The sequence below is a fragment of the Mixophyes fleayi genome, chromosome 10 (genome assembly GCF_038048845.1).
Source record: "Mixophyes fleayi isolate aMixFle1 chromosome 10, aMixFle1.hap1, whole genome shotgun sequence".
Lineage (NCBI taxonomy): Eukaryota > Metazoa > Chordata > Amphibia > Anura > Limnodynastidae > Mixophyes > Mixophyes fleayi.
The window spans coordinates 27,041,331-27,069,059 of NC_134411.1; the positions used below are offsets into that span (position 1 = coordinate 27,041,331).

At 43.3% G+C, this 27,729-nt stretch overlaps 1 protein-coding gene across 1 annotated transcript; it reads right to left on the reverse strand.

Moving 5' to 3' along the window:
- CRY2 (cryptochrome circadian regulator 2) lies at positions 1–27,292 on the reverse strand. The gene is given in 12 exon segments (XM_075188236.1): positions 1–149; positions 152–178; positions 2,183–2,269; positions 3,130–3,332; positions 4,647–4,798; positions 5,077–5,388; positions 7,524–7,664; positions 9,342–9,430; positions 11,211–11,395; positions 19,171–19,313; positions 23,052–23,160; positions 27,041–27,292. Coding segments are annotated over 12 exon segments (1,707 nt in total). The 5' UTR covers positions 27,208–27,292; the 3' UTR covers positions 1–57.
- Between the last annotated feature and the right edge of the window lie 437 nt (positions 27,293–27,729).

The window sequence follows — 27,729 nt, forward strand, 5'->3', positions numbered from 1 at the left end:
TTGTATGTTGGGTACAACGCCCTGTCTTTACTTCTAACCTGGGCAAGGACGTGAGATTCAGTAATCTGCAGCAGTTATTACTTCAACACCCTGCATCCTGGTTCTCTTACTTGGCTCCTCGTCCGAACCTTCGTGTTTACGTTTGGGGAGTCAGGAACACACAGAGATGGTTTAGAAGCTGCGTGGAAGAGACAAGATTAAAACAAACATTATTACTGACCGTAAACATGTACAACAGAGTTGCCAATATCTATCATTGAACAAGCCAAACAGGATGTTTTTTCCAAGACAAATCTCTGCCTCTTTGCTCAAGTATACAGAATCACAAGGCAGAAAATGACCCTTTGCCGTAAAGCTCCCAGTTCTGCCAAGAACAACATATTAGATCCCGTTTAGAACTTCATCAAATGCAAGTGCTATGTATAGTGCAATATAATGGTAGTGAGTGGGGAGGGGGCTAGTGGGACAGGGGTGGATGAAGGAATACAAATGAGCCTTTGTGAAATGTAGCAAATGAGATAGGAGATATGCAAATATTTTGCTATATGCAAAAAAAATCCATAAACATAAAAAAGAAAATAAAGAAAAAAAAACACCTTTAGGAAAGAAGCTTATGAAGGGGAAAAAAAACAGCACCAGCAAAAAAAACAAAAAAAAAAACATACATTTAGCACAGGCAGATCCCTATTCAGCCAGACAGGGTTTGCTCTGCAAAGGAGTAACATCTGGTCTAGCAAGTAGCTGCTCTCACCCCCCCCCCACACACACACACACAATCAAGGCATATAAAGGCAGCCATATCACTCAGCCATGGACCATATCTCCCCCATGTCACTTTTTGGGTTTATTAAGCAAACCCCCCACCCGCACATTCCCTACTGCACCCCTCGGTCCAATGTCCCACATAAAATTGCCACACTACCTCCCACTGGAGACAGAAACATTTTTCTTTCTATTGAATTGCTAGATATGGCTAACAAATTGCATCTGTGCAAAAAAACATAAAAATGTGGCCGCTAATATCTTCATTGGATCTGAATATGCGGCTGGTTGAGGGTCTGCGTGATTCAGAACTACACAGCTGTAGCTATCTATGGGGCTTGTACATTGCAAATACACATGACATCACTGACATGAACACGCTGTCCTATACACACACATGAGATAGCACACAGACAGGGATAAACAATTATATACATACAAATGCACAGACACACCTGCTAAACCATTATGAATAAAAAGTGCATGCGGAAAGTCCCACAAATATACACATTCAACAACACACACCATTAACACACCGGAACAGACACGCTGCCTGTTAAAATAAAAATTAAAAATAGGGGTGTTAGTCTGGATGATATTTAAATAACATAATGCTGCACAGAATTATCTTGTGTTAATGTCAAGATTGGAGCTAGCATTTGGCCTCTACCTAGGGGGGCAGATACTGAAAGACTGACATTCTCTGTTACAGCATCTATGGTAAGGATTTTTTTCCAGTCTGCAAAGAAAAACTTAAGGAATGAGAAAAACAAACGGAAGTGAGTTTATCGGAGATTGGCAAATATTACATGAATGGACTGTGAGGCGGTATCTCTCAGCATTTATCTGAGGAGCTAGTGAATGTCACAGTACCAGTGTATGGAGATCTGTAGCAGAACCGTCAAGATTACAGAATATTCTGTGTAAGAGAGGTGTGGTTACGAAAGGTGCCCATTTTGTTGGCCCCGATTATAATTTATGTCCTGTCAAGGTATGGAAACGTTTACATACACATTTCTGAATGACTTATTTTTGCTCTTTCCTAGTACCAAATATTAGTTACCTAATATGTATGGAAACAAACAGATATGTGTTAATATTAATATTACGTGGACGTGTACCCAAGAACTGCTTGTATTATCGGATATGATCAGCCTTCAGGTTAATGTTCTGCACCCTCTTTCTGATCTAGTCATAGGAACAGGACAGGAGAGTAATTATCACAGAAACCTCAGGACTGTGAAACAAAGGCCTTTAGGACAAGAAGAGAACTGTACATAGTAATTATTGTCCTGCACATAGCACAAGGCATGGATAGGAATAAGGAGACTAGCTCTGAAATTCAGATTTGATCAGTTTATGTGGTTGCTGGTTGTAGAACGGATATAATCGGGGTGTTACAGAGATTTGGAGGTCTTACCTGAATCAGATATCTGTTGAGAGGAGACAGGATCTGCGATATGGCGGCTGAGATCCTCCACACAGGTTGGAACGGAGGCCAGTATACCTAGAAGAGTAGAAATGGTAACACTATAGATTGCACTGTTTGTAATATACCCAGCCAATAATTATGCAGCTTTGGCCCATCCATTCTGGTGAGGGTCTCAATTTGGCTTTGCATAGCTAAGTGTACAATACTTCCTGAAAATTATCTATACCTGTGTCAACCTCTGAAGCGCGATTAACGGATACCTGCTATAGCGCTTCTAGTATTTGAGACCACTGAGTTACTGCAATATTGTCCAAATCTTGTGCCCACTTAGCCATACTGGGAAAGTGAGATCCCAGAAGAACCTGGTGTTGTAAAATTATATATAGGTACGATATCAGTGTCAGACATAACATGTCTGGAACAGGGGAAGGTTCACAAACCATATTAGTAGTGTTACCCTGCGATTGTAATGCATGCCATAGCTGGAGGTATATGAAGAATGTATTGCATAGTAGACTAAACAAGGATTTAAAATATCAACAATATAAAGATGACACAGTAGTCTAAATCCATGGACAGACGGAGTCCACCCACGTCAACAGCCTCTACGATTTCCGTAAAAAGGCTGACTACCATTGAGATGACCTCCTGTGCTATATGTAGGAGGTAGGATTTAAAAAGGGGTGGACCCTCCCTTTAAATAAATGTATCCTGCCTGCCACCAATACAGGGGAGTTTACACCAGTTACATACTTTAAACCCGAATTTGGCCAACTCGGGTGTATAAAATAAATAAGTATTTTAACTTCTGACTTACTGTATACACATTTTACTTTTGTTTTGCAATGTAGAACCACAAAGTGTGGCCAGCAACCTAAGGACAGAATAAATGTAGGGGCCGTTCTGCATGGTTGTAATGGACAGTCAATACTCACAGAGGCCTCTGTAGCGGGACAGCTGCTGGTAGGTCTGTTTCATGCGCTCTATGTTCAGTCTGCTGGCCTCTGCGTGGTTCACCATGGGTTTTGGGTAGTGGACACCTATAATACACTTGGCTTCTTTCTGCACCGACTCAGGGGCATTCCACGGCTCATATATATAACGGGAAGAGAAACCCTTCAACACTGGCAGGTACCGCCTAAAAATAAAACATTCGACATTCAGAAAGTGACAGTGCACAAGCTGACAGCCAGGATGCACTATGAAAACAACTATGAAAACTATAGAAAAAGTTACCAAGTTGTGTGTCTGAAAACGTTCATTATGGAACACATGATGTGTGAGACTGAAGAGATAAAAAGATAAATGGGCATTTCCTGACGCTGAGGGGCCGGCCCACCGAGGCGGGACACGAGGGGGGAGGGCCCACCGAGGCGGGACACCAGGGGGGAGGGCCCACCGAGGCGGGACACCAGGGGGGAGGGCCCACCGAGGCGGGACACCAGGGGGGAGGGCCCACCGAGGCGGGACACCAGGGGGGAGGGCCCACCGAGGCGGGACACCAGGGGGGAGGGCCCACCGAGGCGGGACACCAGGGGGGAGGGCCCACCGAGGCGGGACACCAGGGGGGAGGGCCCACCGAGGCGGGACACCAGGGGGGAGGGCCCACCGAGGCGGGACACCAGGGGGGAGGGCCCACCGAGGCGGGACACCAGGGGGGAGGGCCCACCGAGGCGGGACACCAGGGGGGAGGGCCCACCGAGGCGGGACACCAGGGGGGAGGGCCCACCGAGGCGGGACACCAGGGGGGAGGGCCCACCGAGGCGGGACACCAGGGGGGAGGGCCCACCGAGGCGGGACACGGGGGGGGCCACCGAGACGGGACACGGGGGGGGGGGGGGGGGGGGGGTTGGGCGAGAGGGCCCACCGGGACGGGACACGGGGGGGGGGGGGGGTTGGGCGAGAAGGCCCACCGAGGCGGGACACGAGGGGGGGAGGGCCCACCGAGGCGGGACACGAGGGGGGGGGAGGGCCCACCGCGGCGGGACACGAGGGGGGGGAGGGCCCACCGCGGCGGGACACGAGGGGGGAGGGCCCACCGCGGCGGGACACGGGGGGGAGGGCCCACCGAGACGGGACACGGGGGGGGGGGGGGGGGGGGAGAGCCCACCGAGACGGGACACGGGGGGGGGGGGGGGGAGGGCCCACCGAGACGGGACACGGGGGGGGGGGGGGGGAGGGCCCACCGAGACGGGACACGGGGGGGGGGGGGGAGGGCCCACCGAGACGGGACACGGGGGTAATTGTTTTAACTTATCCGCTTTATGTTCTATAGGATATACTTAATAGTTTGTGACATTGCAGCTCATAGTGCATTTTGCTGCGCTTACTTCTGTGCAGGTACATCGCTCATTATTAGTTTGCAGTAAGCTATCGAAATAGCGAACTAATAGAATGAAGAGGAAAGTATTTAAGCTGTGTAAGTGGATGTTCTATCCCCCAGCAGACTTACCTGACGTAGTCACCGCTGGGGTCTGTCCGTTTCCCGAAGCCCACAGGACAGTAACAATGGAAGAACTGCTGAAAGAACGCGCTGCAGGAGAGCCACATCCAGCTGCCGGCATTTACACTGAAATCTGCATCCAGCAGCAGCTCGTCAAATACCTGCACACAGACAGGAGCGAGGGTTAGACGTACACGGAGGGACGGGCGCAAGAGGAACACTACATAAAGAGACACTGGATTTCATACCATCACCTTTTATCAAGCAAATCCCGGGAATGAGCATGAATAAACACAATTCAGCCTTCCCTGTTACTTCCCCACTGCCACAACCAGACTACCCATAGCACATACATTTTTCTCATCTCAACTCAGCCCACTCAGTTTCCGCTCGGTTGAGCGTTGATGGAACCCGATGACCTACAAGATCTCCGACTCACCTTAACGCCACTCTCCCAGCTGTTCCAGAGATCTCCCCGCGTCAGGAAGCAGGCGACCGCGTGTCTCGCCAGGTGATGTATCCAGCCCTCCTGCCTCAGCTGCGTCATGATGGCGTCAATCCACGGGAACCCAGTCTTCCCTTTCGTCCACTTAGCGAGGGCTTCTGGATTCCGGTCCCAGGGGATCTGCACACAGGTTGGGTTCCCTTCCATTTGGTCAAACTTGGGGTTGTTGGTGGCCGCAGTGTAGAAGAATTCTCGCCACAGGAGCTGACCGTAGAGAGACAGCGGCGGAGGGCTGTTTTTCTTCACCTTTTGTGAACACACACAAAAAACAAAATACAAAACCTGACAGTCAGAACTAGATTTACCAATTCTGCTTCCAATGAAGAAATGTCAAGAAACCAACCCAGAAACTCTAAATTTATTTCCCCCTCTAACCCCAAGTGTCCAGCCACCCCACCCCACCAGTTTAAAGGGACACTCAATATTCCTTATTTACAATAGCTAGAAATGGTGTTTGAGGACTTTATAAACTGCGTATATAAGCAAAGATTTGGGATATGGTACACCCAAATACTTGTTTAGAAGAAGCCACTATAGAAAGTATTTCTGTGCCTAAAATGACAAACAGCTGTGGATATACAGAGTCCAATATATCAACTGCTTAACGGCAAAGGATCCTGTGCGGATACATTTGTGAATTGTACAAGATGCAACGCTTACAAATGCAGCTATAACCCTAAACTTGCACAAGTTGATGCAATGTCAGAAGATTGTTTATTGGACACCTGCAGAATAATCTAGTACAGGTCCAACCAACCTGTGGGTCTCCAGCATACGCCTGCCAGCTATCAGCTGGGAATCTACTGGCAAAGCATGCTGGGACTTATAGTTTGGCCAGGTCTGATCTAGTGGCTTTCAGTGCTTCAAGGTCTACACCCACATGTTGGTGAGGGGATAAAAATAGTGATTTTATTTTAATGAAATTAAATAAATTTAACTTTATAGCCATCACTATTTTCTTTGAACCTTGTGACCTGCGCGCAATAGTGACTCCTCTTTCCTAACGCTATATCGAAAACCTCCTTTAAATTTTTAAACACACCTTTCACTATTTTCTCAGTTAGCTCTATCAGTGATAAACCAAATAATTTCAAATTATACCCGTCACTTCCTAAAATGTACCCATCGCTTCCACACATTAACAACAACCATCCATGGTGATGGCTGAAGCAATAGGTATAAAACGAAGCCAATCAATTAGTAGGAATCAGTGACAAAGCGGAGGCCACAGATTGTATGATCCGAATTCCCAGGAATGTCGCTCATTAGACGGCTGCCTGTACTGTATCCACTATTGCAAAACATTTCTAGTAAGATTCTGTATGATTTAGTTTTAGATCTAATTGCAAAACGTCCAAAATGTCAGCAATCATCAGATTTGCCGTTTATTTGGATAGGGACTGGAAGACACAGTACTTCGACTAAGACCACAAGGTGACAATATGTGCTATTGTCGGACCATGGTCACTATCCAACTGGAATTATGGCCACAGCATGTATATTACTAAATTAAGCTTTTTGGATCCAGGTATTTATGGAAACCTTATATCTATAAATTGTTATCAGCGGCAGCCAAAAAAACGTATCCTTCAATATCGAATTCAAGCGAGCCCACCCTCTCTATCTCTATTCAAAGAAAGGCTGTTTTTTATTTTTAAGTTGGCTTGGTTTGTAATCTAAGGTGCAGGCTTTCTACAAAGTCTGGGAGAGTTTTATAGAAACTAAGGCCGCTTCTAGAAAATTACAGATTAAAACATGTTTTCAATCGACTGGCTGATATGAAACTAGATTGCTTCTTAGAAGATCCACCAATCCAAATAGGAGATACATTTCATTTATCTGTGTTTGGCACATCCTGTATAAAACAGTTACCCCCATGCTTCCTTGGAAGACTTTTTTGATACCTCTAATTAAATGTTTGTTTTATAAACACTGATGAGACAAGTTTCATTGCTAAGCTACTTGCTAATTTCAAAATATATGTTAGCATATATACTGTTTTGGACTATATTTAATTTAAATGATATTCATAATTAGTCAAATGATTGTAACTGAACTTTGAATAGGTATCTTGACTGTTACTTCATGTGTTATACCGATTTCCCTTCCCCTAATTTATGCTTCTGTACCCAAAAGTGTATTTTGCATAGGACAAGTTTAAAATAAATAAATCTATAGAAGAAACTTATACACATATCAGGGGGGGAGAGCATTGGTTCTTTAACAAATGGTTAAAACATATCTGGGGAATCGGGTAAATTAAAATGTTATTATAGTACTGCCTCTCTTATAAAGGCATGAGACTTTAGATAAAACACAAAGACTGCATGTAAGAATACGCGACCAATGATTATGACCCCTGACAAGTAACAGCGAGTCACCTTCTGGTACAGCTCCCGCAGCCGATAGTAAAAGAGGCGGCAGGACAGGCAGCCGAAGCGTAGGTAAGGACTGAGACCCGTAGGACTCGCCAGCAAAGAATTAGCGTTCATTCGTGGCCGCTCGTAATTTGCCACCCATGCCTGGAACACAAAACAGTGAAACAAAAATATTGTAGAACCATTGAGCTATTTACGAACATTCCGGAAAGGTGAAAATCTGGACTAATATTACCTCAGCCAACCAGATTGTATCTGTCTAGTGCAAGCTGGAAACAAATTACTAGTTCTGTGGTTTTAGTGTAAATTTACACCTTTCAGCACAGTTAGTAATTTCTTTGCCTCTGGTTTTATCTCAAAATTTTACCTCATGTTATCTCGACAGCTGTCCATCAAGACTATTTAAGGCACATTTGGGTGTGGCTCACAAGCCAGCCCTTGCTAAATGTAAGCCCCTATATCTGGGAGGTGAGCACATCTGATTTTAACGGCATTTTAAGAATAAAGGTCAGTGTAGGACGTGCATATAATGAGGTGCCCTTGACGCCGGCTTAAATGTTTTGATCAAAAAAAATGAACGAATACCTCGTTTTCATTTTGCTAGACACACATAGATATGCAGTTTAAAGGATAAGCGCCGACAACTGTCTTTTTATTTTGTATACATATATGGGCATTTATATTGCCACGCAGCTGGTACCACATACAATATGGGATATACCGAGCGCGGGCTTATTGCCACCCAGCTGGTACCACATACAATATGGGATATACCGAGCGCGGGCTTATTGCCACGCAGCTGGTACCACATACAATATGGGATATACCGAGCGCGGGATTGTTTTTTTTTTTTTTCCTCTAGTCAGTAACTAAACCTTGGGGACAGCGTTTAGATTTTCCTTTAAATATCTATGAGCATCAATATTTAAACACTGTCAGATACAGCGCGATTCAGATTGTGTATTACTAGTTAATCATGTTTTTACATTTTATTTAAAATTATGTAATTAAGTTACATGCTTGCATTGTCCAACTAAGTAATTAAAAAGTGCTGTATTCATTAAATGAATCATTGGTAACAAAACTTATCTGAATACGGAATGTCCACCCTGGACAACAAAAAAATAGGTTAAGAGCTCTCCTACTTTTAGTTCATTCTATGCTCCATTTCTGCTCTGTTTGTGGTATGTAATGTTTGGTGGAGGTCACACGAGGCAGCTTGGACATAGTCTAAGGGCTAGATTTACTAACCTGCGGGTTTGAAAAAGTGGAGATGTTGCCTATAGCAACCAATCAGATTCTAGTTATCATTTATCTAGTGCATTCTGCAAAATGACAGCTAGAATCTGATTGGTTGTTATAGGCAACATCCCCACTTTTTCAAACCCGCAGTTTAGCAAATATACCCCTAAGTGTGTATGCGGAGAACGCTTCAAGATGATAGGTTTTCCCCATTTTATGGGTTTTTATTTCAGGAATTATATTATTATTATTATATTATTAGTCCTGGAAAAAAAAAATCAAAATGGGGGAAAAAAAAATAATTGTGTTTTTCAGAATGAGTTTTTTCCTTGTTTTAACTTTTTATATATTGCCTCTCCTCCAATGTCATGGAACGGGGGCTTTGTATTAATATGCTAATGCTACCAGTTGGGGTCCCCTCTCAGCATTGTGGGAGCCTCCACCCCAATTCCTGGTACTTTACCAACATTCCAATCCCCACCCTGCTATCCCTATACTTATAGAAGCAGCGCATACGCTTAATGCTTCATCACCACCAAACAATGGAATGGTATTGAGGCCTCGCGTCTATTCACTCACCTTCCGTTCCAAGTGCCTGTCTAGACGGGCCAGAGCCTCCATCTCTCCTCCCGGCCATACAGCAGCTGCTTGACAGTCTCTTGGGAAGCCTGACACACAAAATATATACACGTAAAAGGACATTACATGACCATGCATGGTTTAGTGGTACATTTCTGGGTAATTATGCAACATTAAACAAAAAAGACAATTTGAAAGAACAAAATACAGGTACTCCCATTGCTAAAGTGTGTCAGTCAAGTTATTTTCATAATTTGAATTATTTTGATTTTAAATGTTAATAAGTCTATTCCAGCACCCACTCCTAAAATGAACAAGCAGCAGAAGCAATTGGAGATTTTGAAACAAAACATATTGCAATCAGCTCATGAAAATTTAACCCCACGGCACGTCTTCAGGACCGAATAACTATCATAGAGGGAAACTTAAGTGATCAAATTAAATTATATTAAGTTCTTAAGTTATTATATTAAGTTAATATTAAGTTCAGATATGGATTACGGGAGTAAATAAGAGCGTCAGGTGGAGACTTAAGACAAACCACGCAATGCATTTCCCTGATAAGTTATCCTCACACTGATCTCCACACACAGCTGCCGCTAGCAGACCGGGTGACTAAGTGTAGATAATGTTCATTGGTTTTTCAGGCTTTTCAAAAACACATCTCATTACAGGACAAACCATGCTGAGTTACTGGGTACCAGCAGCTCTGGACAGTAAGATGCAAAGCAGGAATGGTCTATGCTCTTACATCTAACCATCACCTCTACAAAATAAATAAGACATTATTATTTGTTATGTATTAACGGCACAAGATCATTACTTAAGAGATCCACCGGCTTGCAGTCTGTAACCCAGATAGACACTGGTCACTGTCTGTAAGCGGTGATAATTCTCAGGTTCCATTTTTAGAACTTAAGATAGGAACGAGCGCATAGTGTCGTTCAGTATAAAGCTCTGCATCCCTACATTCATTTTTCAGGAACTCTCCTTTACTGTATAATGTGTGAGAATAACCTGATCTTGGATGGCTAAATTTGGCAACATCCTGTCATTAGGCCCTTGCACCCAGGGTCCGGATCACTTTTTGACTAACCAACATGCGCGGTAATGATCTTATTGGTTGCGACAGGACTATTATGGAGCATTATGGATATGATGGAGACACACATGTAGAAATATTGGGACAATTATAGGGCACTTATACTTTTTTCCATTTAAAAGCAGCCATTTGTGTGCACGGATCTAATATTTATGAAAACTCTGTCCATCAAATCACTAACCAGTAATGTCATTGGCTCCTAGAGATTTGATAGGCTGCATTCTCGTCTATACTGGGGGGCAGCATGGTGGTTCAGTGGTTAGCACTTCTGCCTCACAGCGCTGGGGTCATGAGTTCAATTCCCGACCATGGCCTTATCTGTGAGGAGTTTGTATGTTCTCCCCGTGTTTGCGTGGGTTTCCTCCGGGTGCTCCGGTTTCCTCCCACACGCCAAAAATATACTAGTAGGTTAATTGACTGCTAACAAATTGACTCTAGTCTATGTGTATGTTAGGGAATGTAGACTGTAAGCTCCAACGGGGCAGGGACTGATGTGAGGGAGTTCTCTGTACAGCGCTGCGGAATTAGTGATTAGTGATGCTATAAAAATTGATGATTATGATACTGGGTTCAAGCCACAAAATGATTGTCTAGGTTACAGGTCACGACCGTGGGGTTTTTATCCAAACGGTTAAAGTAGCGTGCAAGAAACCTTCATTGATTTAGTGCAGGAGGACCCACTATGTTAGCAGTAGATCGGACACAGAACTAGTTCAAGTAATAACAACCATGTTTTTGTCTCTTGTGTGACATCACTAACGCCTCACCCAGTTCCTCCAGAGAGGGAACGCCGTACGTCTCGTCGTGTGTGCTCCTGATCTCTGCTCGTGAGCCGTCCATCTGCTGCCGTGTGATGCTGGGGACCGGTCTGCGCGGCAGCTCCATGCGGCTGACGATGGCTTGGAATCTTTTGTAAGTTAGCGGGGGGCTGTTACCGTTTAGCTGAATAATTCTGCGTAAAGAATAAAGACAGTGGAAGGCTGACAATCTTGCCTACAATAATACCCACACAAAGACTATAGAGATCAGTACAGGAGGAGTTACCCTCATTATCTCAGGATTCACCAGGATAGAATCCAAATGTCTTCAGCAATAAATCTGTTGCAGACTACATCAGACTCTCCAATATGTTACCGCAATAATCAGCAGTTTAGGCCGACAAACTACGGAGATTTTACTTCTAAGAAAAAATAAAAATATCTACAGCAGATGTATTGCTACAGATTGTCAGTGGAGAAGATATAAAAAATAAACATAAATTATCAACACTTTTATGTAACGCCAACTATTGTTAATGCACCACAACAAATTATACGTAAAGGCTATTTCTACCAAGTAAGCTGTGTAAACTCCTAACATGGGTTACGACTGGATAGATACAGCTCTGTGCCGAGACAGCGCTGCTTAACCTTCCCTTTCTCTCTATAGTCAATGAGAGACAGTAAGGTCCAGTGTGGGGGGGTCTCTATGTTTCTGATTGTTTGGGGGTTTGCAAATTCACTATATATTTTGGTGGAGTTATTTAAATGCGTTCATCATTCCCGGACAACCCTTAGTATTAAGCCAGCCCTCTTCCTGCCATGTATTCCTTCTGTGCCCCCTTCACACAAGACCCCAACACCTACCTGCATTCGGCTTCAGACCCACCCAAGCACAGCCAAATATTCAAACTCCTGCTCTACAGGCACCTTCTGTGTACGTCAGCTTATTAGACTGGCGGTCTGGCCAATCCAAACACCTGCTATGTACAACTCCCAAACCCCTTCTAGCTGGCTGAATAAATCTGTCTGCGGTTTCTGACGGCAACTTTCCAATTAATTTTCAGCTAATGCTAAAATGACCATTAGTTATACTTTTCCTTCAAGGAAAAACTAATCTTAAATAATCAGTTCAGGATTAACATATATTAAACATGGAAAACACGAACAATATGAAAAGATAATCTATTCACTTAGATTTCAGCCCTACAGAAAGCCTAAACCTGACATAAGGGTAGGGGTTGACCTAAAGTAGCCAATCCCGTCAAATATTTTTACAAAGTATCATTTGTTTGTAATTAATTCTCCCCTAATTCCAATAACCTCAGTATGGTTTGTTCCCAATGATCTCCAAAAAAGATGCAAAGTTAAAAAAAATATTCTATTTTCTAAATGGCCTGGGGGATACAGGCAATGAGCATGCTTCAAAGACCTCTGACCTCAGTAACAAGTACAAAAGAGGACTCACTGAGGTTAACTGACAGACGGCTGCTTACCTGCCTCCCTGGATTGCTTTACATACCTACAACAAGATAAGCACCTCCCTAGAGCTTCACAAGAGCACTAGAATAGATTTAGAATGTTGAAAAGCCTTTGTTGTGTCTCGTTACATCTTTGCAGTAGCCAAAAACAGAGCAAAATATTGCAGCTATTGCACTTGTCACGTTAAGGCAAAAACAATTTATTGGACAACCACCATCTTGGGTAAAAAGAAAAGTGGAGAAATGCGCAAGCACATCATCTATACAATACTGAAAGAGCGGACACCTTGACCTTCAGCGAACTAGGTGCCAGTCCCCCCCGTCTAGTCCCTTTTAGAACAATGCCAGTAGGTAGTTAAGACAAAACCTATCAATAACATGCACAATACATAGATTCACATCTTCTACGGGATTCATTATAAACTTTGATAATTCAGAAGCTTTCGCAATGATTGGGCAGGCGATGTCAGACTGACAGGACACTTTCCCGTTTCATTGTGCCCAAAAATACAAAGTACTCAGGAATAATCCTCTTATCACATATCTCCCACCTTTACACCTACATGTGCCAATTCAGTCATCCAGCAAGTCAGAGATTAATAAAAAACCTTTGTCAGGACTGGAATGTCACCTATCTGGGCTGCTGTAAATTTGATTGAAATGTCTCACTTTCCTAAAATACTAGATGCCATGCAGAGAGCACCCCTTTTGTGTGGAAAGGGGGACCTGCACAGAAGTATCACTGATTTTGTATTGAAAAAAAAAAAAAAAAGAAGCTAGAATCAGCACATTTAAAGGACAGCAATCTGCCCAGAGAGGTGGTGTGGTGGTATTGCCAAGTATCATCATCATCATCATCATCAGTTATTTATATAGCGCCAACATATTCCGTAGCGCTTTACAATTGGGGACAAACGTAATAAACTAATAAACAAACTGGGTAAAACAGACAAAGAGGTGAGAAGGCCCTGCTCGCAAGCTTACAATCTATGGGACAATGGGAGATTGACACATGAGGTTAAGTATACATTTTGCATCTTGGCCCAGCCAGACTGCAAAGGTAGGGTGACTCATAAGCTAAATGATCCTGTCACACAATAATGTTGGTCCGGGGGTAGTTGTCTTGTGTGAAATTGTGTAACAAGTATCAAACACAACAACATTAGTTGCAAAGTTATAATTGTAGGAGATTGGATTAGAAACAAAAGCCTATATGCAAATACCATACTATAATCCCAGCTATGTGACCCATGTCTTCGCTACATATATATGCATCATTTGACAAAAATAAATCACGTAACAGAGAAAATTCTACTTAACTCTACTTGCAGCACTTGGAAGTAAACCAGAGAAATGAACAAATTACATCACATGGATGGTCACAATTGTGTATCACCACCCCTCACTTATACAAAAACCAACAGAAAAACACAACTTCCCATCACAATACACATTTATCAAGCAACTCACTACTTACAAACAATCCCCTCCGCCACTAAATCAGCAGTCATTTATTAAACCCTGAACTCACTTATATTCTATGGCCCAAACCCCACATCGGCTAGATATGCAAAAAAATAAAACCTGCCGTGTGTATACAGCACACACACACACACACACAGGCTTAGTGGTTAGCATTTCTGCCTCACAGTGCTGGGGTCATGAGTTCAATTCCCAACCATGGCCTTATCTGTGTGGAGTTTGTATGTTCTCCCTGTGTTTGCGTGGGTTTCCTCTGGGTGTTCCGCTTTCCTCCCACACTCAAAAAACATACTGGTAGGTTAATTGGCTGCTATTAAATTGACCCTAGTGTGTGTGTCTCTGTCTGTCTGTGTGTGTGTGTTAGGGAATTTAGACTGTAAGCTCCAATGAGGCAGGGACTGATGTGAGTTCTCTGTACAGTGGCGCTATATAAATAAATGATGATTAACCCAAAATCAGATCTCTGGCATCCAAAAATGGGAGACAGTTCCCAGAAGGAATGATAACAGACATATTAAACACTTTTCAACTTACATTGAAAATTATACCAGCCAGCAATTGTTAGGAGATAGTGTACAGAATTTTGCACCAAAGAGCCCCACTCTCCATATAGAGGATGCAGTACTGGCCTATCCCCAGGCAGCAAACGCCCAAAGTGTGATATCATGGACGCAGACATGTTCTTTTAATTTTGGAATTACCAGTGTAGCCAAAATTTCAGGGATGATATAACTAGATATGACACCATCATTCCGTAGTACACACAATTGGCAATGGTTTTTTTTTTTGGCTGGCCAACCAAGGATTCTGAGATTAGACGAAAATTATTACTAATTCTGGCGGTAGTAGGGTGGAAGGCCATTCTGCAATAGAGGATACATAGCACCCAAAAGCTGTTGGAGAGGACAATCCAGCTGAGCCCTGCAAATAAATATCTGATGTAAAACCTATGGATTGAGGGAACACTGGATTTAGGGTTTGCCAACTTAGATATTGTTGGCCTCCTAATAGTCAACCCCAGGGAGCGTTTGCATGCCTCTTAATGGTTGACATATGTCAAAACGATGACATCCGTCTGGATTCAGACCGCTTTCCCCTGAAGGAGAAGTGTTAAAGTTTTGAAGGTCTAGGCAAATTGCATCGTAGAGCATTTATGGGTAAAAATATCACCAAAAAGACCCTGCAGAGTGTGACTTCCAAACACTACAAACCAAACACTCAAAATTGTCTAAATTTAGATCACCTCCAAGGCCAGGGCAGACATGTCAGTCCCCGGTGAAGAGCAACCAGCATGCATCAGATGGAGATGTGACCTATCCCATTTCTTCAGGGGAGCCTTCTGCAGCGGGCAAATGTAACATTGTGCATACAGAACCGCTTCCACCGAGATGACCATTGTGTCAATGATTGTCATCATTTGTCGGACAGAGATGACTGGCGAAGAGCTCAGGAACGACAAAGGTTTGTGCAGCTCCTGGACCTTCTAGGCGATGAGGGGAACACACAAAACATGGAGATGTTGAATAACAGCTTCAGGAAACATTTGGTAAAATGATCCAGCCATAAGTCCACAATTCTGCTACAACATTCTGGACAATCTGCATTTCCAGCACCTGAGATTAAGCCTCGACTAAGAGATCAGTTAAGTACAGTAGCATAAGTATTTCCTGCCGATGGAGGCAAGCTGAAAATGCTTTCTTGAAGACTCGGGTTGCAGAATTTAAGGCCTAATGGGACAGACTGAAATGGAATTTTAGCATTCCCACAACAAAGTGCATGACCCTACATACTGAATCTCAACAGAGGCCATTAGGTCTGTAGGACAGAACACAAGGACACCATCATTTCAGTTTAGAGAAAGTATCAAGCTCTTTCAAAGTTGAAAGCACATGACATATAAATTTAAGTAGAAGCCCAATAAACGCTGGATTAGTTTAATAATGTGTCTCTGAGGATGCACACTGGCCTACAGAGGCACTCATACATGGAACCGGTAGGATGAGGGCGCCTCCTTGAATTCCAGGAAATAACTCCTGGCTAAGATTGCCAGCCCAATGGTCCACACCCACCCATTACCGAAGCCCACTAGCCTGCCCCTTGAGTGGGCAACAGAAGAACCCCTGCCTTAAGAAGAATGGTTGCGGATTGTCCTCAGACCGGGCCTCAAGGAACTAAAAGGTAAGGAAGAAAAACCGGCTTCTTGAGCAGCCGCTTAGGAGTTCCCACCGCCCCCTACACCTCTCAAACCATAGTGGTGGTGCGTGTCACCACACTCCACCAGAGAGAACGGCAAAGATGCAGGTGTGCGAGAGACTCTAATGAAAAGAAGGAATGGTGGAGGAAAAGACCAGAATCCCTCCAGCTATAGAGTCTGGAGGGACCACTTGTCATTAAGCTACTCCAGCTTTTTTGACCCGCCAAGCTCAATAGCTACTTGAAGCTGTGCAAGCTTGAGAATGGGCCCAGTACTGTGCGAGCAGGAGATTCTGAGTATAATGGTGCGAAAATCGGTGTTTGGTGGGTATGACACAAAGTCTTTCCACTGATGAGTCAGGGAAAATCAAACAAAGTAAGTACTGGACAAACATAGTTTTTTTTTTTTGCAATTTGTTTTGTATTAACCCCAGCAAGGGGGTCCAAAACAGACCCAGTTACAAGCTGCTCACATAGAGAAACTAACCATATGCCAACCGCTTACATAGAGAAACTAACCAGGCACTGAGATAGACCCCCCCTCCCCCGGCACAGATCTCCTGCTTCATAAACAAAATAAATTAAATCCAAACAGTACAGGATATGCAGACGTTATAGTGCACAGGCAAGTACTTGAAGTGTAATAAAACAAAGCTATAATCCTACTATCAGGAATGATTGAGGCTGTATGAGTCGGTGGCATTAACTTCTGCTGATAAAAAGGAGCCGCACACTAACATATTTTTAACATATTTTAACAATGTGTTAGTGATCAAACATACAGAAACAGGGCTCCTTTCATCTCCTGTAACAAGCAGCATCTAGTGTGTGCAGAACAAACTGGTAAGAGGCAGCAAAGGATTGTGGGATGCAGCAGTGTCTTTATATAACACAGATAAAAGCCTCCTGCTGTCCAACCTGACTGACTAAGGAAAATCTTATTACACTGCCCAACCTCTCTCACTGGCTTCTATCCACTGCTGTCAACAACTTATGCAACTACGCTTTCCATATTTTATTTCCACCTCTCTTGTGCCAGTGATGACGTTTGTGGCCGATTTCCAGGCTCTGTAGGATCTCTCTCCTTTCCGCACGTGTAGGGAGGAGCAGTATCACAGTACTGGGACACAAGATACCCACAGAGCACATGTGAGGCTGTGTGACTTCACCGGCAGGAATAGTGCACACTAGGGGGCAGTATAACTCACTTGGCCGAGATGTGCGGAAAGAACAGCGGATACTACAGCCAGCAGTATCTGCATTAAAGTTCCGAAAACTAAAGATGGCCCCATAATGGAGATGACTTTTATCCCATTTCCTGCTTTGTTTCAGGCTCACATTTTAATTTTCACACTTCTTTCAGAACTCAGGGGAAGAGAGAAGCAAACTGCAATCTGATTCCCGACCATGGCCTTATCTGTGGGGAGTTTGTATGTTCTCCCCGTGTTTGCGTGGGTTTCCTCCCGCAATCTAAATACAAACTTACTAGTAAGCTAATAGGTTGCTATCAAATTGACGCTAGTCTGTGTGTGTGGGGTGGGGTACGTGTCATCGATGATCACAATTCCGACACAGTACATTCCTACAAACAAATACCGATTTGAAGAATGCCGATAAAAAAATGCAGACTTACCATAAAAAAAGATACAGTTAATCACCGACATGCCTGCAATAGATTCCGACTGAAGTAAATGCCGGCACTTTCAATTTACGCCACTGATCATGGCGAAAGTTAGATTTGGGAATTTAAAGCTGCAATAGCAGGACCCGCCGTGTTTATAATGTAAAGCCTTTATCCTAATTGTAATTCTAACCCTAACCCTATCATTAGATTGTAAATGCTGGGAGTGGTGGCATTGCCGCTTTAAATCCGTTGATCTCACTATCGGCATGATCAGCGACGTAAATTGCAACTGCCGACATTTACTTAAATCGGAATATATTGTAGGTGTGCTGGTGATTTACTGTGTCTTTTTATATGGTAAGTCTGCATTTGCTTATTATAGGCATTCTTCAAATCGGCATTATTTTGTAGGAATGTACTGTGTCGGAATTGTGATTATCGATAAAATGACTACCTGTGTGTGTGTTAGGGAGTTTAGACTGTTCCAATGGGGCAGGGACTGATGTGAGCGAGTTCTCTGTACAGCGCTGCGGAATTAGTGGCGTTATATAAATAGCTGATGATAATGATGAATAACCACAGTCATCATTTTTAGTGACCTTCTATTCTGCAAAGCAGACAGCAGCTGTGAATGTAAATACATATCGTACATGTCATTTATATAGATATACACTGTAATCTGGTACAGTACGAGTAATAACTGTTTTGCACATGGTGTAAAAGTGCCATTAATTCATTCGTATGTTTGCCAAGCACAGTAAGTGTGTGTGTGTCAACGTTTAGCATCAGTTGGCTACAGACAGCCGGGCACTGAAACAATACCCCTAAGAACATTACTTATGAATTTACTAGAAACCAGTGACGTGACTGGGGCACAAAACGACAGGCTGCATTGTCAACACAAAGTGGTTGTCCACCATTAAAATCCTATGCGCAAAGTTTATGGAAAGAGGCGTAAACTTTTTGTTTAACGAATCAAGGTGCCGCTATAGCTGCTGCTGTCTACGTAGACCCTTTACGCAGCTGTAGCCGCATTATTTCATCAGAAAAGAAACAAATAGTCAAAGTTCTATTCCGTTTAGTTTGATGCACCTTAGTAAAGGATAATTGATAGTCCTCCCATTGAAAGGTGGCTTAATTGGGTAACTACTATACAGAAGACACGGTTTATTTAGCTAATGTGACTTACTTGTCTAAGTTGTACAGAGTATGTGAATTCTTCACAATCACCTCCACACCAGCTTCTTTGGCCAATTTCATGATGGCTGCATCCCGCTCCTTACTAAACGGCTCAGAGTCATATTCAAAGGTGAGCCGGTTCACACCCCACTCCTGCCAAAAACAAGAACAGACATTAGGTGCATCATTCAAAGATTGTAATGGTAGAGATAATCTGTGTACACCGAGGGGTATATTTACTAAACTGCGGGTTTGAAAAAGTGGAGATGTTGCCTATAGCAACCAATGAGATTACAGCTGTCATTTTGTAGAATGCACTACCCAATTGACAGCTAGAATCTGATTGGCTGCTATAGGCAACATCTCCACTTTTCCAAACCCGCAGTTTAGTAAATCTAGCCCATAGGCTACCAAGTAATGTCAAGGATGTGGATTTCTAGTGGACTTTATGTCAACGTCCAAAAATATTAGCACTAGAGAGATGATTTTATCCAGAATTATGTAGAATGTTATCAGTGCTGAAGCAAACACGCAGTCAGAATGAGCATGTCTCCTTAGTAGGTACAACAATCAGAATACTAGAGGAACCGGACACAGATAGTAGCAACTTATGTCATTTACATTCTAAACCTTCAGGGGGATTTTAAATAGTCATCTAACTGAATGTAGATGCATTATATATACACCGGTTAACGGTGTGTACTTTAGCTGCTGTCCTGCCTGCTCTAGGCTTCTACAAGCATCATTGTTTGTTTTTTAAAGGAATTCACGAGAGCACTCAGCACCTTCGCCCTTGCTGTCAGGAACAGGGTCTAATCCCTCAATTTTCATCCCTTATTTCTCTGTTCCGCACGACTTCCCCAGGAACGACAGTGTGACAGTGACCTTGAAGCCTCTGCTCCACTAGATTATAAACCATTCTAGGGCACAGTTTTATGGCCGAGTATTTAGGCCACAAACACAATGGGGACCTGGAGGCCAATCACAGTGTACAGGCAACAAACAATAGAAAAATGTAGGTAACTGGTGATGCATTAAAAGCAGCACTCAGTGTCTTGCTGGGTTAAATTTCCATACAGCTATACATAGTGTGATATGTGGTTCACGGACAGCTGTCATGTTAGGCTTTTAAAGGCTCCCTGCAGTGTCCTTTATCAGGGTTACAAAGTCTGACGTGAAAAGGCAAAAAATGCCAAATGATCAAACCCTGATCGGTACTATCTTCCCTTCTGACACACGGTTTTGTTTTGTCTAGCTGGTATATACACAGTTTAAACTTTCAATGATCACATTCATACTGCATTATAATTCTACTGTAATCAACGCTCACAATTATAAATGTTCCAAAATATATTTTCAGATTAGGTCAGTCTGACTTCTAGGTTTAGTGAACCGATGTGATCCTAAAGAATTACAATTTCGGAAAGTAGTTATGACCCTCTATGGAGAAACAGAGGTACGTCCATCTCCTGAGTTCAGTTTAAAGGATATTGCATGGGGTTTTCAACAAAGATCAACAATTTCTCAGGATCATTAAGCCAGAAAGTGCCATTTTATTTCATGGATGATCTTTCAGAGATTATTACAGCTGATCCCAAACTAAAGGGTGATTTCAATGTGGGAACACTTCTGAGGACTTGTGTTTACTTACAGAGATTCCTGAACATTAACTGAAAAATAAATGAAAATAAATCAAGCCTGCACATCTGTTGGAATCTTATGGACACTGTTTGAATCTAAATTCGCCTTTCCAACACCTAGATCTCTTGTGTACATAATGTATATTACTTATTAGGTTTCTCCTAATTTTTTGGAAATAGGAGCTTACTTCTGCTTTAATGCATTGCCTGTTAGTAAATTCATACCCTGCTGACACTTCACAGAACTGCATATGACAAGTGTCGGACTGGCGTACCTCAGGCACTGCAGAGAAATTTACAGCTTATGCTGTTGTGCAGAGGGGTTGGGTACGCTTTACCGATGTAGGCCTTCTCCATGTCGGAGTAGTGGAGAAAGAAAAAATGATTATAAAAGAAACAGACATCAACCCGACGCTGGAGATCTCCGATTGGATCACCATGCTGACAGCGAGTGATTCCGATTGGGGAAGTGTTCGGCACTGCAGGCTGATGTCATCACGACGTCTGTCAATAAAAAGCGGCAATGTCGGGTTAAGCGTTTAAACACTTAACCTTACGGGTCCCCACATTGCCGCTTTAAATTTCTATTGACAGACGTCGTGATGACGTCAGCCTGCAGTGCAGAACACTCCTCCAATCGGAATCACTTGCTGTCAGTTTGGTGCTTTCATCGGAGATCTCCAGCGTCGAGTTGAAGGTAAGTCTGTTTCTTTCCCAATCGATTTTTCATAATTTCAGATTTTCGTTGTAGGGCTTCTCCATGTCGGAGAGTGGTAATCATAAACACGATTACCACTGGTGCAGAGTGCGCACCTTCTCTGGTGGCAGGGCAAGTCATAACGAGTGCTGGGTGGGCAAGGCTGACCTTGTCGCCCAGTCACAGCATTGTGCCAGGTACAGAAGAATGGAGGGGGCCATGCCCGCTCCCGTGACATTCAAGGTAGGTTACATCAAAGTGCTGGGATGTTTACTCTTGCTGTGCCAGGGGCAATGCATGCCTCACATCTGTCCCGATTTCAGTGGTGCAGCCCCGATTTTAGGGCTCTGTCCCATCCGTGGACAGGTTTGCACTGCATAGCAGAGTTGAATGGATACCACACCCCTGCTACTGGGCGATCAGGGCAATCGCCCCCCCCCCCTAGCAGCACTAAGTTTATTATATTTGGGTCCAAGACGCCGACCAAAACGGGTGGAGGGGAGGGTCCAATACCCGGGTGATGGGCGGGGATATCCGGGGCCCAGCCAATCAGAATGAAGGAGGGGCGTGATTATGCAATTGCCTTGGATATATCCTTTATTGCAGTGTTGGCTAACCTGTGACACTCCATGTGTTGTGAAACTACAAGTCCCAGCATGCTTTGCCAATATATAGCAGCTTATTGCTGGAAGGGTATGCTGGGACTTGTAGTTTCACAACACCTGGAGTATCACAGGTTAGCCAACATTGCTTTATAGTGATCAATTCATATACAGCCTGTGCTTCCTACTTTCAGCTCTTTGTGCTTTTATTTCTTATAACTAGGGGAGTTTGACACTATCCCTAATATGGCTGCGTCTGGAGACTCCACAGGTTGTCATTTTTAATTAACTAGCGCCAGGTGATACCGGTTTTTTTTGGATATATTTTAACTATACCTCCCCATCACCTAACATTTCCATCAATCCTCAGTGTTTCTAACATGCAATTTTGTTGTGACTCACTAATTCTCTTCCCTGCGTCCCCCCGTCACCTCTGTCCCTTCCCCCTCACATAGCACCATGACTTTTTATCTATAACGTCGCTCCTCTCTCAGCTTTTTACAATACCCCACGTAATCCCCCTTGCTGTATCAAACGGACCAAAATAGAAGAAAAAAATGTTGTGACAAACGTGTGGCCAATTAATGAGAGTAAGAGAGTAACCACAAGTCCTGCGTTCATGCTGTAGAGTGTCTATACAGTAAATAGCAGACAATACACTTACACATCGTTACAAGCACCAATGTATTTTTTGCCTTGCAGTAATACAATGCACATAGTAAACTTTGTACTGTATTTGTGTCAGACGTCTGGTGCAGCAACACACAGCCGATATGAGGTGTGTGTTTGTGTATATATTATATACACACACACACACACACTATTCTGTCTAGCGCCCAAGGTCAATATAGCATTACAGGACTCTGAGCTTCCGAAATGTGCACTTTATATACCAATATGTATAAACCAACGCTCCCCATAGCTTTCTGTGTCGCAGGCTATATTAACTCACCTTAAATAGTCTGGGGAACACATCCGCAGGCTGTCCTCTCACTACAAACAACCGAGAACCCAGCTTCCTTAAACTGGAATCCAGATCTTCCAGAGACTGCAAGAGGAACCTACAGAAGAGACACAGGACACTCATTAGAAAACAGCACAGAGGTACCAAGGATTCTCTACTGTCATATTGGTTCCATCGGTGTTATAACTCAGACATGACTTCTGTGATGCACATTATGTTGGCCAATTAAAAACACTACAATTGAAGCCAAAGACACTACCAAATCTTTTTTTTCTCCTCAGTCGTGCCATTTGCAGCTATGTTAATGTGAAAACACTGCCTGTTTTAATGTGTTGTCTTTGGAAAAGGCATTTCTGTGGCAATCCACCAGATTACACACAGCAGGTAGCCATAGGTGGTCCTCCATGGTCTAACAAATGTGTGAAATTAATCTAAAGTACTTCTACCTCTAGAATGGAAGGGTAGCAGGGCAACTTTAAATTTCAGTGTAAAAATGTCAGTGTAAAAACAAAGCTATCAAGTATTTGCATACTAGATGTAACAGCCAGTATTTAACTTATGTGCAAAATAATAAATTAACCTGCACCCCTTGCATTGTGACAATGAATCAGGCCTGTGATGTTTTCAGGAAGATTACTATACTGTCATTTGTATCTCAATAGTTGCTAACTCAAACTCGCAAAGTGAAATATATATATATATATATATATATATATATATATATTATATACATGCATAAAAAAATAGAAGGCTCTCCTCTAGTCTACAGGCTTTCAAGCGTTCTCTGAAAACCCACCTCTTCAGACAAGCTTATAATATTCCTCAACCACCCTCTTAACCTCAGTACATTACCCTATTACCACCTGTTGTACAACTACCCCTTGATCACCATTGTTGTGTGACAGGATCATTTAGTTTATGAGTCACTTTTACTGTTGCAGTCTGGCTGGGCTGAAATGCAAAATGTAAACTTAACCTCATGTGTCAAACTCCCATTGTCCAATAGATTGTAAGCTTGCGAGCAGGGCCTGCTCACCTCTTTGTCTGTTTTACCCAGTTTGTTTATTAGTTTACTATGTTTGTCCCCAATTGTAAAGCGCTACGAAATATGTTGGCGCTATATAAATAAATGATGATGATAATGTATGAGTGTGTGTGCGTATATATGTGTGTGTATATATACATATTATATATATATACACACACATACATTATATAATATATAACACTCATACATTATAATATATATATTATATAATGTATGAGTGTGTGTTTATACATTTAATTTTTTCTTAAGGGTTTTCGTTTTTATTTTACTTAAAGTTTAGGGGGGGTTTATAGTTCCCTCATTTTACACAAATTTTTCCTAGTCATTTCTTTTTATAGAATTTCCCGTGAGCTGGGAACAAAGATAAACATATTACTGATCAATGCATTTTAGCAGCACAGGGATTCATTACACGGAGAAAACAAATGACACAGACGGAATGAATAAAACAGCCTAGCTTTCAGTTATGTGAATTCCTCCCACAGTTTATCCCTGGGAGACGTGTGTATGTACAATGCCCTTAGCATCCAAGGTGAAATAAGGACACATCTGTTTCCTGCAGCATATACCCTGATAAAATGACTGTGTTGGTATTTATTAGCATACAGGTGTTCTTTCAAAAATTATTCAACCGTATGAAAAAGGTAACTGCAGAAATGCTGCTCTTATAATACCAAATCAACCCTGACTTTCTAAAGATGAGAGATGAAGCTACACATTTACTAATTTCCAAAAGTTTCTTTGTGAGAATTTAGAACGCAATCAGGATTCTGCAATAGCTATTTTTCAATACTCATGAAAATGCAGCCAATCAATTCACTAGGAACAAGTGACACCTATAAGGAAATTGTGACTCAGGCCTTGCTGATGTCACTAGTGTAAATATTACTACAGTGCACAAACTAGCTGATGGCACCTACACTTTAAATACAGAAGCAATACACAATATAAAAGCTACACTACTAATGTGCCCCTCCAACAAAAATAATTTACTATTTAGAAAAAAAAAACATAGGACTTGCAGTAAAACAATACAAAACCACTACCAGTCAGGAGCAAAACGCAAATAAATATTAGGCTATATCCCAATACAGGAATATAATATACTTGCAATGTTGAAAACTTGTACGAGAACGTTAACTATACTTATATAAAACACCCACTATATAATATCCCTATTAAGTCTGTTGGGATCCTACGCACTAGCCCTATGAGCTAACATTCCCATACTTTACATGGTCGAAGACTTTTTTCATAAGGCGCCTTATCAATCATGGGCACTAACTATATACACTGTCACCTGCATAAAAAGAACAAAGCACGTGGCACATGGTATTAAGTGACTGGTCTCTGGAGAAAAAAGACTAAGTAATCTGCTACAGAGGACGTTTGAACACACCAACTTGGTCCAATTAGGTCAAAACAAAAATAATATATTGAGGCTCTGAGGGGGGGAGAGAGGCATGACCAACGTTTACCAGGTAATGTATTATATTGTCTGCTTATAACTTTTAGAAGGATTATTAGCAGAGTTTCGAAGGCGTACAGATTGCACAAACAAAGAAGATGGAAGCAGAAAGAACAGCTATATAACTTCCCAGACAGGTTCCTAAACAGAAATACACCCCTGGCAGAATACTCTGGAGATATGACATAGAATGAGCAAGCCTAGTAGTTACAAAACTAAAACAACTAAGCACGCAGCCTATACTCATTATGCCGGTGAGAGATGTATAGCAAACTGTAAAACAATTATGTAATATACAGTATATTGTGTGTGTAAAGCTCTCACTCCCCTTTTTCTGCTATTCTGACTTCATGTACTCTATGGGGAGTATTCAATTGTCAGCGTTAACGCTGCAAAACGAGCGCTCGAAAAATCTTACCGTTAATACGGTAATTACTCGCGGAATTTCAGCTCGCAGCTCCCTGATCTGCGAGCTGAAATTCCGCGAGTAAACTACCGTATTAACGGTTTTCGCATGCAATATTACCGTATAAACGGTAATATTTTTCGAGCGCTCGTTTTGCAGCGTTAATGCTGACAATTGAATATGCCCCTATAGCTCCATACATGGGGGAGATTGGCAAAAAATGCCACAAACCAGTATCTTGCCTAAGACCCTGTGGGGTCTTGAGCAGACTCCGACTAAGTACATTAACACCTACATACAATGAGTGTTCTTCTCAGGTCTGTCATATTATCAGGTATATAACAAGCTCAGACCCACTCAAAGGCTTGGGTGCCCTCAATGTGGTTCTAGTCAATTACTGGTGACCCTCCCACTGGTGGTCACAAACATGTGCATCCCTGTCACTAATAACATCAACCACAGGTGCCCACCCTCCAGTGACCCGCCAACCCAGAGGAGCATACCCTCCCACCCACAGGGGCGCATCCTCTGCCACCAGCGACCCTCCCACAGGTGCCCACCCTCTAGTGACCCGTCAACCCACAGGGGAATACCCTCCCACCCACAGAGGCGCACCCTCCTGCCACCAGTGACCCGCCAACCCACAGGGATGTACCCTTCCGCCTCCAGAGACCCTCCCACCCACAGGGGCGCACCCTCCTGCCACCAGTGACCCTCCCACAGGTGCCCACCCTCCAGTGACCCACCAACCCCCAGGGGAATACCCTGCCGCCTCCAGAGACCCTCCCACCCACAGGTGTGCACCCTCCTGCCATCAGTGACCCTCCCACAGGTGCCCACCCTCTAGTGACCCGTCAACCCACAGGGGTGTACCCTCCCACAAGTGCATAACAGGTGATACTCTCCTGCCACCAGTGACCCTCTCAACCAGACCCCCACTTGCCGCCAGTAATCCACCCACAGGTATCACCCTCCAGCAATTGTAAAACGCCACGGAATCTGCTGGCGCTATATAAATAAATGTTTATGCCTTCAGTGACCCTCCCATCTCTCACCTCCATCTATTGACTCCACCAGAGGAGGAGGCCGCGAACCAGGGGTCCAGGATGTAGACACAGCGCAGGCAGAGCGCCCCCCGCAGGGCAGCCTGCAGAGCCGGGTTATCGTGCAGCCGGAGCCCCTTCCGGAACCAATGCAGCGAGCTCACCCTGGGGGCCTCCATCCGGGACTGTCCTGTGCTCTCCGTGTCCCCGTGCCCCGGTGTCTGTGCTGTCAGCGGAGCCCCGAGTGTCTGCAGCGCAAACACGAGACTGACTGATCTCGGGTAACGCCCACAGCCAGTCCTGCTCTGTGATTGGAGGCCGTCTCATGGGAGGGGCGGGGCTCTGAGCTGTCACATGTAGGCCATGTGTACACACTGCACTGGTGGCTCAGGGATCAGGTGGATACAGGGCATGCTGAGCCTTGTAGTTCCACCACAGCTGGAGATCTACAGATGGTCTAAGTGTAATAATGCTGCAAACCACCCAAACCTGGTAACTCATTTACTGAAAGGTTTATATAGATTTATTACATATTTATTGACCCTTTGTACTAATGTATAAAAGTGAAAATAATGGCTGCAAGTATTGTGCCCTTGTAGTGTCCACTGTATTAATTAGGAGCAATTCTAAGAAACCTGTTTAGGTTATTTAGGTAGATATATAAGTTGTTCTGGAATAGGACTATATCCCAGTTTTCAAAG